General features: G+C 37.1%; 1 protein-coding gene and 1 long non-coding RNA gene across 2 annotated transcripts; one reads left to right on the top strand and one right to left on the bottom strand.

Moving 5' to 3' along the window:
* Window positions 1-1,642: 1,642 nt before the first annotated feature.
* Window positions 1,643-4,282, bottom strand: LOC109106907 (mRNA decay activator protein ZFP36L1). The gene is made up of 2 exons (XM_042743671.1): window positions 4,125-4,282; window positions 1,643-3,635 (listed from the first exon to the last, which is right to left on the bottom strand). The coding sequence occupies exons 1-2, from the start codon at window positions 4,176-4,178 to the stop codon at window positions 2,619-2,621; spliced, it is 1,071 nt and encodes a 356-aa protein (XP_042599605.1). The 5' UTR covers window positions 4,179-4,282; the 3' UTR covers window positions 1,643-2,618.
* A 6,798-nt stretch (window positions 4,283-11,080) lies between these two features.
* LOC122140464 lies at window positions 11,081-15,740 on the top strand. Its single transcript, XR_006157138.1, has 3 exons — window positions 11,081-11,542; window positions 15,179-15,267; window positions 15,407-15,740. It is a non-coding gene; the product is annotated as an uncharacterized LOC122140464 (long non-coding RNA).
* Window positions 15,741-16,192: the final 452 nt, after the last annotated feature.

The following is a 16,192-nucleotide window of genomic DNA, read 5'->3' as shown; positions in this document are numbered from 1 at the left end:
ACATTTTGAATAAAGCTGCTTTGAAAACATTTTACGAAAAGCGCTATTCAAATGAAATGCAAAATATCCATATCATACATATTTTACTTAATGCATGTTAAATTGTGCATAATGCAAGAGTCCTTTAATAGCTCCCAGAGGAATATTAGTGAAATGAACCAGGAACTGGTCCGAATTAAAAAGATCTATTCGTTTTAAACTTTTAGTGAAAGCACTGAAATCTAAAAGTGTCTTAACGGGTGACAGATTTAATCTGGTGGGAAACTGTCATTAGCCAGCAGCTTGTTAAACCAGTGAAGATCTGTGAGAGATCTGTCTCTGATTGACCTTCTGCTGGCCTCGTGTGGTCGGAAAGGAGAACTGCATCATTTGCAAGACTTAAGGTGAAAAGATATAGAAATAGACTGTCATCTGCTGTTACTTCTTTTGTTTGGAAAAGTTGTTAATTTATATTTCTGGACAAAAATAGTCATTCATTAATTAAATTCAGGTCAAATCTTTTTTCTTTTCTTTTTTTTTTTTTTTGGGGGGGGGGGGGGGGGGGGGGGGGTTAAAATGTTGTAAATCTGAACAAACACTTCTGTAAAACCCTTTGTAATATATAGGAACTGATTTTGGGAAAAGTGCCTTTAAAGATATATTGAAATTGAAATCTACAGATGCAAATAGATAAAGTGCAATAAAACTCACTTAAATGTGTATTTTGGATCTTTTATTTCAACTAGTCTGAAAAAAGACAAATCATGGAATCGAATTAGCCCAACATTGAACCTTCCCAACCTTGTGCATATCCTATACAGAGCCTTTTTTTGTATATTAACCACAAGGTGGCAGTAGCTCCAAACTAAGTCTGTGGCATGAGTTGCCCTGGAAAGCCCTTTTACTGAGACAGAGTAGATATTACAGCTTAAAAAAATACAACAAGAACCAAAAGTAAAAGCAAACGCCAGAGTGTTTTGGGTGTTAAAATGGAGGGATTGCTGTAGTGGTTGTCAGACTGTGGTGATCTAAACTTGGAGCATAAACAGATTCAAGTGTCCAGATGAACACCCCCACCTTCCCAGGCTTCTCAGCCGCATGTGTGGAGCCAGCAGTGTCTGGGAAGCTGCTCGAAGACCTACCGCTCTGCAATAGACTTGCAAATCACTCCTCCCTTCTGCCACTGCATTAGCATACAGATGTTGTTAAGAAAAGGAGAGTGGCCTTACAAAGGAGCCCTGATGTGAGAAATGCCCCTGCATTTCATTTACTGCCCAGCCTTGTCTCAATAAAAGGGAGCGAGGCCTTTGGCTATTGTCTATGACCGTGTGTGACAGTGGGATGTTTCTTAGTTACTGGAACAATGAGCAAAGCAACACACAAAAGCCTTCATCTGTTCCCTTGTCCTTTGTGTGTGTTTTCAGCTTGAATAATTAAAAGAGCTGTCAAGTATGCATTTTTCTTTCTTTCTCGAAGGCAGATGGAAGAAGTAGCATTCAACCGTGTTTGTGTTGTGTTTAAAATTAAATGCGAGCGGAGGGCTTCACATGCAACTGCTTGTAATAAGAAATGCTTGAGAAGTTTCACCAGAAGTGAGTAAATAGCCACACACTGACATTCAGTAGCACTTTAGGAGAGAAGCAAAGGAATGAGGCAATGGATCTTTTTTGTTCCCTTCAAACTTTATTTTCAAACAATATATTATAATGAAAATGGGCATTGCCTTCCCATGGAATGTAAACAGTTCATTTAAATTATATATAAACAAACATGAAACAAAAAGCACAACACAATACACTGTTTTCCCACTTCGAAAAACGAAATAAATAAGTTTTAAGTTAACAAAAGGCAAAAGCGTGGCTTGTCACAAGGCAAACAAGATGAAAAACAACAACCTACAAACATCAGAACTCACAGTTCGTGTTATTATTTGCAAATGACAAGTTTCGCCTCTTAGAGTGCAAAAGACGAAGGCTGTGGTATAAAATGACGTCTTTCTGGTACATTGTCACTTTCACATTCACGATGGCTTGCATATGAACATCTTTGACTCTTCCTTGTGGATATCTCTGACTGCTATTACTTAAAAAGAATGTGGAGTGTGTCGATAGCACTTTAAAAGGATCCTGAGATTCCAACTTTGAGACTCTGTGCAGCTGGGTTTCATGAATTAAAGCTAAGACATATAGCTCGTGCAAAGCAGACAAACGGGCTCAAAGAAACAAACAAAAAGCCTTATCTACATTGTTCCTTCTTCGAAATGCATATAAAATGAAAACAACCAATGCATATTACAACAAAAGCAATAAATAGGTTTTTAGAAAGGACTATGGTTAAAACTACTCAGTCCGTTTAAAAATGCCTTAACTAAAGGCTACAGTATGTTCAGGGAGCGGGTTAGACGTTACACTAGAAGTATATACTCTAAGTTGCTCTGCTTTGGTTAGACTACAGATGGGTGGCTTGGGAAGGTTGGTCCTGCAGACAAAACACAGCAGAACAATTCCCGAAACACATAAACCTAAAGTGAAGTTCCCACTGCAGCTTCAGACTGGTATACAACAGTATACATTGCGTTCATCACATTTGCAGAGAAACGTCTGCTTGGGCGAGCATGCAATATGCACAGGTAAAGGTTTCTAGTCGTCTGAGACAGACAGGCGGCTGAAGATGGGCAGTCGTCGGCCCTCGATGCCAGGAGAGTCGGAGCCACTCAGACTGCTGGAGCTGGTGTAGCCGTCCTGATCGGAGAGAGAGTCCGCCGAGGTGCTTCGCTGCAGGCCCTTGAGCGCATACGCAAGGTTCTGCACGCTTTCCGAGTCGCTGATAGAGTAGAAGCTCCCGCCGCCACCCAGATCTGCAAAGGGGTGGCTGTGCTTCAAAGTCCCCAAAGGGGACAGCAGGTCGGGACTCCCGGTGGACGGCGGCGGAGACACAGATGAAGATCTGGAGAAGGCCAAGGTGTCCTGTACGGCGTGGAAACCTCCAAGGGTTTGTGGTTGCGAGGAGAAGCCGCTGAAGCTGACGCTCTGGCGGAGCTGCGGTCGCGCTCGGATGCTCTTTGTGTTCTCTGAAAGCCCGTTCTGCTCATCTGCATTGTGTATGAAGTGACACCGAGCACCGTAAGGGCAGAAGCCGATGGTGTGAAAGGTGCGACACGGCTCGGTCTTGTACTTCGGGTGTCTGTTGAGGCCTCTCAGCTCCAACATCCCGTGAGCGAACTGGCATTTGGCGCCATATTTGCAGGTGCCGCTTTCCTCGTAGGTGCGGCAGAGCTCCGTCTTGTAGCGGGTGGACATCGGCGCTGTAGAGGTCGTGCCGAGTACCTTCGGGCAGGTCAGGGAGCTGTTGCTGATGCTGAGACCCGGCGGCGGAGGAAGAGGACTGGACGTCAGGCCCTCGCAGGCCACATGGCCCTCGATCATGCTCACGGACCGGTCTACTCTGAAGGGGATCTGGCTCAGGGAGGAACGGGGCAGCTGCTGCTGCTTCTCGTGGCTCCAGTGCTGGTTGATGGCCGGCAGAGGCCAAGGGCTGGTGTCATTGCTGTTGAATTTAGAGTTGGGAAGAGTCACGGGGCACAGGGAATGTCTGCGCTGGAATCCCACCACACGCTGCTTCTGTGTGGCTTCTGTCAGATCAATACCTCGGAAACTCTGAGAAAAGAGAAAGAGAGAGACCTCAGTATACTGTGTGGTGCGCAGGTTTCAGTGAAGCAAGAAAGCCACTGTAGAAATGCATGTGAAGCACAAATACACTCTTAAAAATGAAGGTTCTTTATTGGCATCATTGAACCTTGAACATCCACGGAACCTTCCAAATGCAGAAAATGCTCTTCAAGTTCTTTAGATTTTTAAAATGTTCTTCAAAATGGTTCTTTTAGGAACTGTTCACTGAAAGGTTCTTTTGAAAAAAAAAAAAAAAAAAAAAAAAAAAAAAAAACCTTTTGAAGCCTTTATTTTTAAAACAACAGTTTATTTGGACTCCATAAAAGATTTAAAGAAGGTCACAAAGGATTGGAATAATATTGACTAGGTTTCCATTTTTTGTATGAGTGAGCTATTCGTTTACATTGATTTGATTCTTGCTTAAATGCTAAGCAGGGTGCATGCACAAGTTTCACAAAACAAAACTCATATTCTTACCTTGCAGAATTCATCATCCACCTCCAGGAAGGGCGTGAGGAAATTTGATGGCATTTTCAAGATGCCTGGCTGTGATTCTTTATGTGCAGTAAGGATGTGTTGAACTGCTCAACAACTGATGTCAAGCTCTGCTTCTGTTACAACCCCACTGTTGAAATCTCATTTTATAAGCAGAAACTTTTAACCCCGCCCACCTTTTGAAGAGGCGTGTTTTAGTGCTGGGTTCACACCCCCTCAAGAGTGAGGAAAGTTTGCTTGTGTCCCGTCTAGGGTTTCACAAAGAGCAAGCACAAACTTTAATACAACTCGGATCATCTCAGATGAACTCTAATAGCTAAATGAAGAAAGTCTGTTTCTAAAATAGCTCTAAACAGGGCTAACTCCAAGTGTGTGAGTGTATTTTTTAAAGGTTTACAGTAAAACAAACTTATTTTTGCTTCAGCATTTCCCAGTTTCATTTAAAATTGATGAACTAAAATAAATAAAATAATAAACTGTATCAATATAAAAAAGATGAATAAACATGACAAAATCACTAGAAAATTAAAAAAAAAATACCTATATATTAAAAATACCTATAAATTAAAACTGAAAAAATTTATTTATAATTAATAACAACTATAGTACTGTTTTACTGATACAAAAATAACATTAGCAAGTTATAGTTACTTTGTCGACCTATACTTACATAATCATTCATGTCAGAGCTATAGTTTGAGAACAACATGCTTTTTCAGCCTTGAATGAACCCAGCCCTCCCAAAACTTCAACATTTGTGCATAACTCATATACTGGTAATTAGTAAACACATTTATCTCTCCTCTATTTGTGGTATTCAGCTGTAAATGTCTCCTAACCTGAGGCCATTTTCACTTCTGTCATTATGTCATTGTGAGAAACCTCACCATACTTGATGGAGCAAATCAAGTGAGCAATCGAAGCTCAAAATCACCCTCACAGGATCCAGAGTCCCTGGGAAACCCCTGAGAGGAACGGAAACGAGGCCGTATCGTAATTAATTACAGAGATCCTAGGGCATTTAAACGGATTAGTCATCTGTACATAATAGTCCATTATCACCAATTTTGAGTCAATGATTTACAGTAACAAAGATTAGTTGTACAGCATACTTGAATCAGCTGGGATTCTTCGGTTTATTTGAAACAGATTGCAAGTCCGATTTAGTTATCCAGTCTAGTATTGTGTCCTTAGCTGGATATTTTCAGGTGGCTTTACCTTATTCATCTTTCTTACGTATACACTGGACCATGCAAAGAAACCAACAGCAGTTCTCACCACATCAGCTCTTGTGAAACAAGACACTTCAAATATTAGCAAAGCTGAGGTCTGGTCAAAAGACACCGCTGTCCCTTTAACACACAATGAAGTCTTATCACAGAGTGGAGCGTCAACACCTCATACAATCCAGCTATGAGAATGACAGTGCAATGCAAACAGGCCACTATCCCTGGGAGCACTTGTTCTTTTGTGACTGATAAAGACTGGAGAAGTTACATTTGGGCAGGAAGATGCACAACGGAAAGCAAAGGTTTTATTTGTTTGCGACGGAGTGCGAGTAAGTCAGATTAAAGCAGGAGAGGCCTATTGTCTTTGTACATAAAAGCAGTGTGACAACACTTTATAGATGTGGGATGGACTTTGAAAGCACTGTTATAGACACCAGACACTAATGCAACACATTCTCTTGTGTCTTTTATTCTAAACTCAAACTGATTTAATTGCAGGTATTGTGCTCAGCAGGCCTGAATAACTTCTTTTGAGACTCAAGTCAAAAGGCAAAAAAAGAGAAGATAGAGGAGATTGCACAACGATGGGCTTCTTGGTAGAAAAGAGCTAAGAAAAAGACAATTACAGCACATAAAGGCCTCCTGGAGACCTGGACGGATGTTGTGTTCTCTTTTGGGTCAGCATGGAGATCATGCATATATGTATACAGATAAATGGATAAATAGATAGACTACCATTCAAAAGTTTTTTAATTTAAAAAAAATTTTTTTTTTTGAGAGAATGTCTTGTGTTCATGAAGCCTGCATTTATTTGATTAAAAATACAATAAAATCAGTAAAAAATGTAAAATATTATTATAATTTAAAATAAGTGTTCTCTAAGTGAATATATAGTAAAATAAAATTTATTTCTGTGATCAAAGCTGAATTTTCAGCATCATTACTCTAGTCTTCAGTGTCACGTGATCTTCAGAAATCAAGAAAAATATAACATATTAGAATGATTTTTCGATCATGTGGATCCTATATTTGCACATGGCAACAGCTCATATTTTATTTCCTTTTAATTAGTTGTTATCTTACAGCTATTAACGAGGCTTAAGTGAATTAACGACAGCGTCTGTGAAGTTCTGAACCCTTGCCAGACACAAGGGTGAAATCTGCTCAGTTTTTTTCTCCTTAGACAGGAAGGAATGTGCAAGTCACTGAGCTACTTATAGACGCCTTACATAACGCAGAAAAACAAGTGGGTTATCGCCACCCAGCCTCCAGCCGTTTAGGAGGTTAAACTGTAGCTGTGAGGTTTTGACCAGCTCTCTGCTGGCTCTCAGCGCAGCCGCTTTAACGAACTGTTTGATATGAAATGCTGCTTCTCTGAGCCCCATTAACTCTAAATGATTCTGAGAACAGAAGCACAAAGTCATCGTGATAATTGTCTGTGGATGAGAACAGATAATGGCCCTCTCAGAAATAACATGTTTTAGGAGCCCCGTCTTGTAAACATGTCCATTGAGCTCTTCAGAAACCATTAAATGATCATTTAGTAATTCAGCAACTATATGCTACAGGGAGACAGGGCTATTTGTCACAAATTTACTCCAGTGAATATTTATCAAGGTGGGGTTGTTTTTTAAGTAAGTTTCTTTATAGACAACTTAAAGTCTGAGAAGGTTTTTTCACAGTGGAATAGTTTGAAACTAATATATATTTTTAAAAAAAGAAGTGTTCTTGAATGTGCTCTTAGGGTTTATTTAATATCTTAAACGTATATTTATAAAACTTTACTTGGAGAAAATAAAATTTAACTTAAGTGATTTAAAGAGAGATACTTTTCTTGATACACTTAAGTAGACTTTTAAAAAGTTACCTTTGTAATAAGAATAAAAAATAAAATAAAAATAAATGTTTAATAATCTTTTGTTGTGCTTTAAAGAAGTTATATGGTTTCCAGGGGTTTTGGATGGTTTACGTTTTACTTTAAGGTACATTTTGAATCATTATGTTTTAATAATATATTGGCATGCTTTAAGTACACTTAGTTTGATGTGTTGACTGATATACTAAAGCACATGTAAAGTACCTGGTTTTCTTATGTTACATTTAGAGTTAATGTATCTTAATTGTGTAATTACACATGCATTTTTGACAGATGATGATGAAGATGGTGGACTGCTTAAGTCCGACTTATGTGGGTTATAAAAGCATTCGTGAGTTCAACTAAATGTATTTAATATAATACACATTTAAACTATAATACACTTTCATTTAATTGGAAATATTATTTAATATAAATTTAAACTATAATACATTTTCATTTAATTGGAAATAATATGTAATTAGGTGTCTGAAATCATTACTCTGTTCATACTTTAGTATATTCTTTAAATGTATATTATTTCTGTAATGATATACTTCACAGATGTCTCCACAGTATCCTGATGTGTCTCTCATACTTAATTGTTGAATGTGCACTTGTAGTGTACTTCAAATCTTTATAAATTAAAAACTGTACTTGCAGATAATGTAATGATGAAATAAAAGGCCACTTAAGAGAGACTCTTTCATGATCATGTTTCTTAACACACTTAGGTATGCTTTTAAAATGTGCACTTTCTAATAATGTCAAAATAAAAGTTATATTAAAAAGTAAATTTTAAATAATAATAATAAAAAATCTTGTGTCATGTTTTAAAGAAGTACACATTTTGATGTGTTGACTAACTTACTAAAGCACATGTAAAGTACTTGATTATAATTTGAACTAGGTATATTTTAATTTAATTGTAAATAGCATGCAATTAAGTGTCACAATTCAGTTCACACTTAAGCATATTCTTTTAAAGTACTGATTTTCATAATAATAAGTGCAATTCTTTTTCACAAGGGATGTTTGGACTTTTTATTGAAAGCGTGCATCCTGTGACAACTTGCCCCGATCTCCACAGTAGCAAACTGCTATTTAAAATTCACATGCATCACTGCTAAATATGCAAAACAGCTTGTTCCCAAACGTCTGCATCTCAGCAGTATCTCAAAGTTTCTCTCATGCATATTTGAACACGCATGAAAACATGTATTTTTAAACTTACTTGCCTGCTCATCCACACACAAACAGCAGATCTCTTTGATCGATATTCAGATGTACAGATAACTGGTTTCAGTTTGTTTCCCTGTCAGTCAGCACGTGTTCCCATCAGAAGGAAAGTTTCCTTCCCCCTTAAACTATCATCTGGGCTTTACAGCCGCTCTGACTTCACCCCCTCTGGAAATGGACCGACCTGCTTTGTGTTTTCTCCACAAGGGCCCTTTTGTTGCAGGGCTCCATATGCCAGACAAGGGGCTCAAAGACTAGTAGCCCCAGCTCTGGCTGTAAACACGTCTGGCCTGGAGTGGGGGAAGGAAGGTTATGAGGGAGTGGACGCTTTCTTGCTGAGCTGCGGTGGTGTGAATGGGGTGTGGGTCAGTTGTAGGTCCAAACGTTGCTGAATCAATACGAGGGTCTATAGAAGAGCCCTGTGTGAGTGTATGTCCTCTGTCCCGAACACGGTCCGCGGAGCAGTTCCCACACACACACACACACACACACACACACACACACACACACGCACACGCACACGCACACACTGACCAAAGGGACATACAACACCCTTTGTGAAGTGGAAAGACTGGAGGCAGATTAAATGAACATTTCCCAACTTAGAAAGACAGAGCAGGAGAGTATCGCTGCATATAGATGCAGGGGCGTCGGACTGGGGGTAAAACCAGTACTGATTACCAGGGCCCCAAATGAAGAGAGGGCCCTTGAAAAGTCTGGAATATATTTTATTTTACCTGTATATTTTCGGGGGCGGGGGGTTGGCGGCCGATCAGGACTGCCTATGCATAGGGCCCGGCATCTTGTGCAACGCCCCTGTATAGATGCAATGATAGGTATCCAATTTTTAGGGATGCATCGATAATAAAATCCAGTCCAATGTTAATAAGCCAATAGTAATGTATTTTTTGTATGTATATGTGTGTATGTATATTAACTATGAGAAATATAACAACATTATCATAGCAAATATATAAAAATAATTTTTAACACATTTTCACACACACACACACACACACACACGTGTGTAAGATTTGTTGAAAATTTATTCTTTATTAATTTATTTTTACAATATTAACATTGCAAACTATTTTATGTGAATAAAATTAATACTATAAATTCAATATTAATATATCATAACATTGTACAATATATTATATTATTATCATTACATTTTTATAAATTTAATGTTTAAAAAAATGTAACTTATTTTTATATTTTTTTGTTTATTTGTCATTTGTCTTTGTTATGTATCATTATACAATTATTACAGCTTACACACAAAATCTTTACTTATCACACAATTTCTGAAACCTGACACTCAAACACCAGAACCATACACACATTCAACTCTTGGAAAAATCACAGTTCTCCGACACACTCAGTATTCATCACCCGAATAATAAAGAGGGTTTCCTGCTTGTCCCATTAGTAAGTGACTGTAATCCCTCCGAATAAAAGGCATCCCAAGCCATCTGGGCTTTGACTGGATCCACACATATGTAAATGTGTGTGTAATTACAAACACTGATCCTGAGCTTCCTCTTACCTGCCCATTCACACCCTCTTTATTTCTAGTAGCGCATGCATTTCCATGTGTGAAGTGACTTGAATGTCTGTGGGTGCTTTAGTGTTTACAGAGATGCTGCTCATTGTTGTGCTGCTGTTTTGGGACAGTGGTTCGGGAGGGGAATCGGCATGTCCTCGCTAACTCGTCTAAACTGTAACTTTTAGCAGCATCAGTGAGGGATTTGAACTAATGTTAATGTTAGAAACGAACAGTAGCTCGGCTCTAAACCTTTTGAGTTTATGATTAATGGTGTCATATTTTAAGATACAATCTTTGGCATTTTATTAGGTGTTGGAACCTATGGGGAAGCCGTTTCTGCCACTGAATAAAAAATAAAAAGTAGTTGGGAATTTTTGTCTCACAATTGCAAGTTTACATCTCGGAATTCTGACTTTTTTCTTGGAATTTTAAGATATAAACATGCAATTGTAAGAAATGCTTTTTCACTTTATAACTCATAATTGCATGTTTATAGCTCACAATTCTGAGAAAAAAAGTTGGAATTGCGAGATGTAAACTTGCAGTTTCAAGAAAAAAGTCAGAATTCTTAGATAAAAACTCACAATTCTGACTATTTTTCTCAGAATTGCGTGATATAAACTTGCAATTGTGAGTTATTAAGTCAGAATCATGAGATACAAACTCAGTTGTAGGAGAGTAGTATTTTTTTTCCCTTTGTAACTCATAATACATCTCACAATCCTGAGAAAAGAAGTCAGAATTGTGAGAAACTCGCAGTTCTGACTTTATTTCTCTCAATTGTGTTTATGCAGTTTGACTTTAAAACTAGCAATTGTGAGTTTATATCATGCAATTCATAGGGAAAAAAAGTCAATTGTGAGATGTAAATTCACTATTATAAGAAACAAGTCAGAATTGCATTTATGCATTTGAGTTTATATCTCGCAATTCTGACTTTTCAATTCTGAAAAAAAGTCAGAATTGTGAGATTAAAAAAAACAATCATCCATATTAACCATATAATAATTTATTAAAAAATTAATCCATATAAACCACATTACTATGGTATTATTAAATTAATGCATTTACAATCCCCAAGTCTATTTATTTTTTATTTTAACTATTTAGTTTAGTGTGCAATGCAATTTCAACTCAATCGAACATGCTTTTATTGACGTTAAGTCTGTCACTAAACAACACAGGAGCACTCGATCCAGCGGTTGCTACGGGAGAAAGCTGCAGCTGGTCAGAATGGTCATGTTGACCAGTGAAAAGGTGGAGTTATTACGCTGGACAGAGTCCAAACAAAAGCTCCAGCAAACCCCCTTCATCCTTCCTCTGCTCTCAGCGAATTATCCTCTCTTCTCTTTTGTTTTCAGCCGCCTGTAACCCACTGATGCCCAAAATCCCTGCATGGATGTTGAGCGAGATGCTGGGAAGCATGCAGGAATCTCTTGGGATTTCCTACATGTTTAGTGTTTCCACGCTGACATACCCTAACAGACTTTATGGACCTGCAATTGAAAGGATGGCTGGCAGTTCAATGGTATGTCTGAAACAGACTGTGCAAATACCAGCAGTGATCTCCAATTAATCCACTTAGTTTTCATCTAATTCCATGAAATTGTCACTACTAAAATAATCATGCAGTTCTAATTAAACATTACTTAAATGTCACATTATATAGCTCAACTTCAGCTTCCTTACAGTTTAAATCCATAAGTTTTAATAACTCAGAATGAACAATTAAAGATGAAAGCTGTGTGGCATTCCCATAAGCGCTTGCATTTAAGCTTTTAATGATGTATGGTTTGTCAAAGCATAGAAACTTATGGAGATTTGTATTAACCATTTATCTTCATGCAACTGTAAACTTTACACAAAAGTGCACTTTAAAATGTTTAATGTGCATTCATGTTTGCTCTTTTTTAAGGCTGTGACTGATGTGATGAAATGAGGGTGATCTTAATAAGACGTGATTTCCAGCATATGATCACCAGCAGGAGGATTTAGTGAAGCACCTCTCTGTTGCTGACACAAAGACACACAGAAACATGATTAGCCATTTGGTGAGATGAACACAATGATCTCAAGACCAAAACTAGACTCCCAGAAGCAAGATCTTGTTTTATGTCTCTACCATCTGCTGGACAAGAGGTGCAGTGTAGTGAGGTGTCGTCTGTAACACACACTCACACACACACACACACACACACACACACTTGCTGCATGTGTCTGTTGGCGGGTCTGGCTGGTGAGGTGTTTTGTTGTGCTGTTAAAGACAGTCTTGACAGCTGGTACAGTGTTATTTTAAGGATAGAGGTGTGTGTATGTGTGTGTGCGTTGGGTTACCACTTCCTTTTTGGCTCCACACACAGGAGGAAGATGGAATGGACATCAAATGGTCACATCCTGTTTCTAAGATCAGGGGGAAAAAACAAATTTTCCAGAAGGTCACATTCTGTCTGTCTGGCACAAAGATAATTAGTTCATTCATACATTAAAAAATAAATAAATAAAAGATAAATAAAATATATATTACACACACACACACACACACACACACACACAAAAACATATATATATATATATATATATATATATATATACCAGTCATAAGGGTAAATTTCTCGAAATTGAGATTTATAGATAACATGAAAGCTGAATAAATAAGCTTCTCATTGATGTATGGTTTATTAGAATCAGACAATGTTTAGCTGAAATACAACTATTTGAAAATCTGGAATCTGAGGGTGCAAAAAAATCTGAATATTGAGAAAATCATCTTTAAAGATGTCCAAATTAAGTTCTTAGCAATATTACTAAACAAAAATTAAGTTTTGATATATTTACGGTAGGAAATTTCAAAATATCTTCATGGAAAATGATTACATTATGTATTGATAGGATCATCAATTGTTAATGTGCCACTAAACTGGGCTGCGTTTTCCAAAAGCATCATAAGCCTGAGTTGATCGTAGCTCCATTGGTTTTAATGGGTCTACGATGTTCTTAAGTTTACGCTGCTTTTGAAATGCAGCCGTGGTATAAATGTTATTGAATTTTGATTGCTATATACAGTTGCGGTTATTTTTTTACGTGCACTTTGCAGTATCTGCAAAATGGTAATTATTTTACCAAAATAAGAGGGATCATACAAAATGTTCTTTTTATTTATTTATTTATTATTTATTTATTTATTTATTATTATTATTATTTATAGTTCTGACCTGAATAGGCTCTTAATGCATTTTTTTTTTTTTCTCGAGCATCAGTGATCATTTGAACCCACTGTTGTAGTTGCTTATGAGTCCCTCAGTTGTCTTCAGTGTGAAAAAAAATGAATCTCAAAATCATACAGTCATTGTTGGAAAGGGTTCAAATATGTAAAAGATGCTGGAAAACCAAATGATTTGTGAGACCTGAAGGATTTTTCTGAAGAACAGCAAGCAGTTTAACTGTTCAGGACAAACAAGGGACTCATGAACAATGATCACTAAACAAACAAACAAACAAACAAACAAACAGCTGTGGATCATTCAGGCAACAACACAATATTATGGATCAAGCGTATGCAAACTTTTGAACGGGGTCATTTTTATAAATCCAATTATTACTTTCTCTTGTGGACTATATGTGTAAACATCTTTTATGTGTCTTGTTCAGGTCCGTACTAAAAAAAAAAAACAAACAAACAAAAAAAACATTACATGCATTTTGTATGATCCCTGTTATTTTAGTGTATGAAACATTTTGACCACAAAGTATGAATACAAATATGTTAAAATGAATTTAGAAAACTTGTGGCGTTCCAGAAGAATGTTTTATAGAGTTATGACACCCAACTGGAACATTTCAGACCCATGGATCAGCCTTTTTCGCAGGACAGCCGTCCCAAAGGACACATATAAATCTCCTTAAGTTTGGTTCAGGGATCGGTCGTAGAATGTTCTTGAGTGGCCTGATTAGTCTTCAGATTTAAATCTGATTTAAAATATTAGGTGGAATTTGAAGAAAGCAGGTTTTTGAAGATTATAAGCGATCTGGAAGCTTTTTGAAGCAAGGAAGGGTCCGCTTTTGTGGCTGATTCATACAGATTAGTTAATCGGATACATGGTTGAATAACAGTGTTGGAATGGAACGTTTTGACCTTTTTACTAGAATGAGTAATGCCTGCACAAGAATGAATGAAGATAAAACCAGTCAGCTGAGTACATAAAGTTATTGTGCCAATCTTGGCCTTCGCGTAACTTGGCTTGAGGACCTAGGGATGCTTGTTGACTGATCTGATAAAGGGAATAAATGTGATGCACAAAAGCTATATATCTCAGAAAGATAAGGCTCAATCAGTTCCTGTGTGACTGTGACGAATGAAAGCAGGATAAGTAGATCTTTGTGTATTTGTATGTACAACAGAAAAAGTGAAAGCAAGTGAGAGAGAGTTGTGAAAGAGCGTCGGACTTCCCAAACCCTATAAATGGCACGCTTTGAATCCTGTGCGTGCTGAGAAGCGCACACCAAATGTGTCTGATAAACTCGAGCACGCTCGCAGCGCATGACTTCCGCCTCCAGCCCATTTCTCATGTTAAACACTCCTGTATTTTGCACAGGGTTTTAGGAGACCACAGACATTCCCAGCCATTGTTTTTCTAATCACTTGTTTCCATGCATCTCTTGTTCAGACAGACTTCGTTTTATTGTCTCATGCTCAATGTACAATTCTGAGAAAACAGTCAGAATTAGAATACATATAAGGCCAGAATTTCAAGAAAATGTCATAATTGTGAGATATAAACTAACAACTATGAAACAAAAAAATCACAACTTAGAAAAAAAGTAAGAATTGTTCAAAAGAGTCTTATGTAAGCCAACCCGAATAACAAATTTGTTTTATTTTGTTTGTATAAACATTTGAAGGTGTCTTTATTGCCTCAAACTAAAGTTTGTTATTACTTGCCTCATCATTTGCATACTAGAGTATATTTCAGGTCTCAGTTGGAAGGAAAAACAGGGGTAAAAAGTGTTATTTCAGTTGTAAAATATAATTGTATGTGCCGTGTTTGAACTTTCTTCCTGAGAGTTAAATCTATTCAGTTGTGTGCTTTTGAAAGTGTAATAGTCATGCCGCTGTAGTGTTTAATCACAGTAATGCACACACAGCGACTGTTCTCTCTGCTTTCAGCTGCAGTCTCCTACAGCGAGGTCTTGCGCTAATATCAACATCGATGGTAAATATTACATACCTTGAACAGCCACCTGAGACCGGCATGAGTAAGTAATGTATGTTCACCTGGGCTTACGTCTGCGAATCCATGCTGTAAAAACAAACAGCAGCGGGTCTGGAGTGACCTCATGTTTGTGTTTAAATATATCCTCTAATATGTATTTTCTTTTTATTCCCTGGCTGCAGAGTTCATTGCGCAGCTCGTTTCCGCAGTCTGTAATATCCAAACACAGCTTAGATGAGAAATCTACAGTTAGTGGAGAGACCAGTCATTCTGTGAGACTCTGAGTGAGACGGATGGCTATTAGGCCTTATTCAGAATCATCTGAACAGGAAATACATTTCAAAATGGGTTGTAATGAGATTAAAAACGGATTTTTTTTTTCTTTATATGTGTCTCAGCCTGAATTATCAGATTCGATTTCATGTCAGTTTTTTGTCCTTCATTATGTGACAAATTGTGTCAGGTGCTGCATCTTCATTAAAACATTGCATTTGCAGTTCGCAATAAAATCAAACTTTTTTTTTTCTGGACTCTGTTTTAATGGTTTAATTAAGTTTTAGTAATCAAAAAGAATGTATAATTAGCTGAAATCATAAAAATACACAATTTCACAATAACTAATATGTTCATTAAAAGTTTAACAAAAATGTATGTTTTAGGGCCCCTTGAAATGTTTTATTTATTTTTTTTAATTTTTTTTCTCAAATTCATTTTATTTTGAACAAATTCTGTTTTCTATTTTAATTTTTCTAAATGGTGCATTTAAATTTCAGAAAGAATGCTTAATCAACCTAATTTACAGAAATAACTTTTATGTATGTATTTCCTTTCCTATTTTTTCTGGCAATCAAATGAAGCCATAAAACATTAACAATTTAATACATCTTTTAAACAAAATGTTCCACTTTTATAGCAAAGAAAGTGTTGCACTACAGAGATTTATTACTTTAAATTGAAAAACTGTGTGA

This window comes from Cyprinus carpio, chromosome B18, assembly GCF_018340385.1.
Source record: "Cyprinus carpio isolate SPL01 chromosome B18, ASM1834038v1, whole genome shotgun sequence".
NCBI lineage: Eukaryota > Metazoa > Chordata > Actinopteri > Cypriniformes > Cyprinidae > Cyprinus > Cyprinus carpio.
Note: the sequence above shows the minus strand (reverse complement) of the source record. Positions and strands in the feature narration are given on the sequence as shown.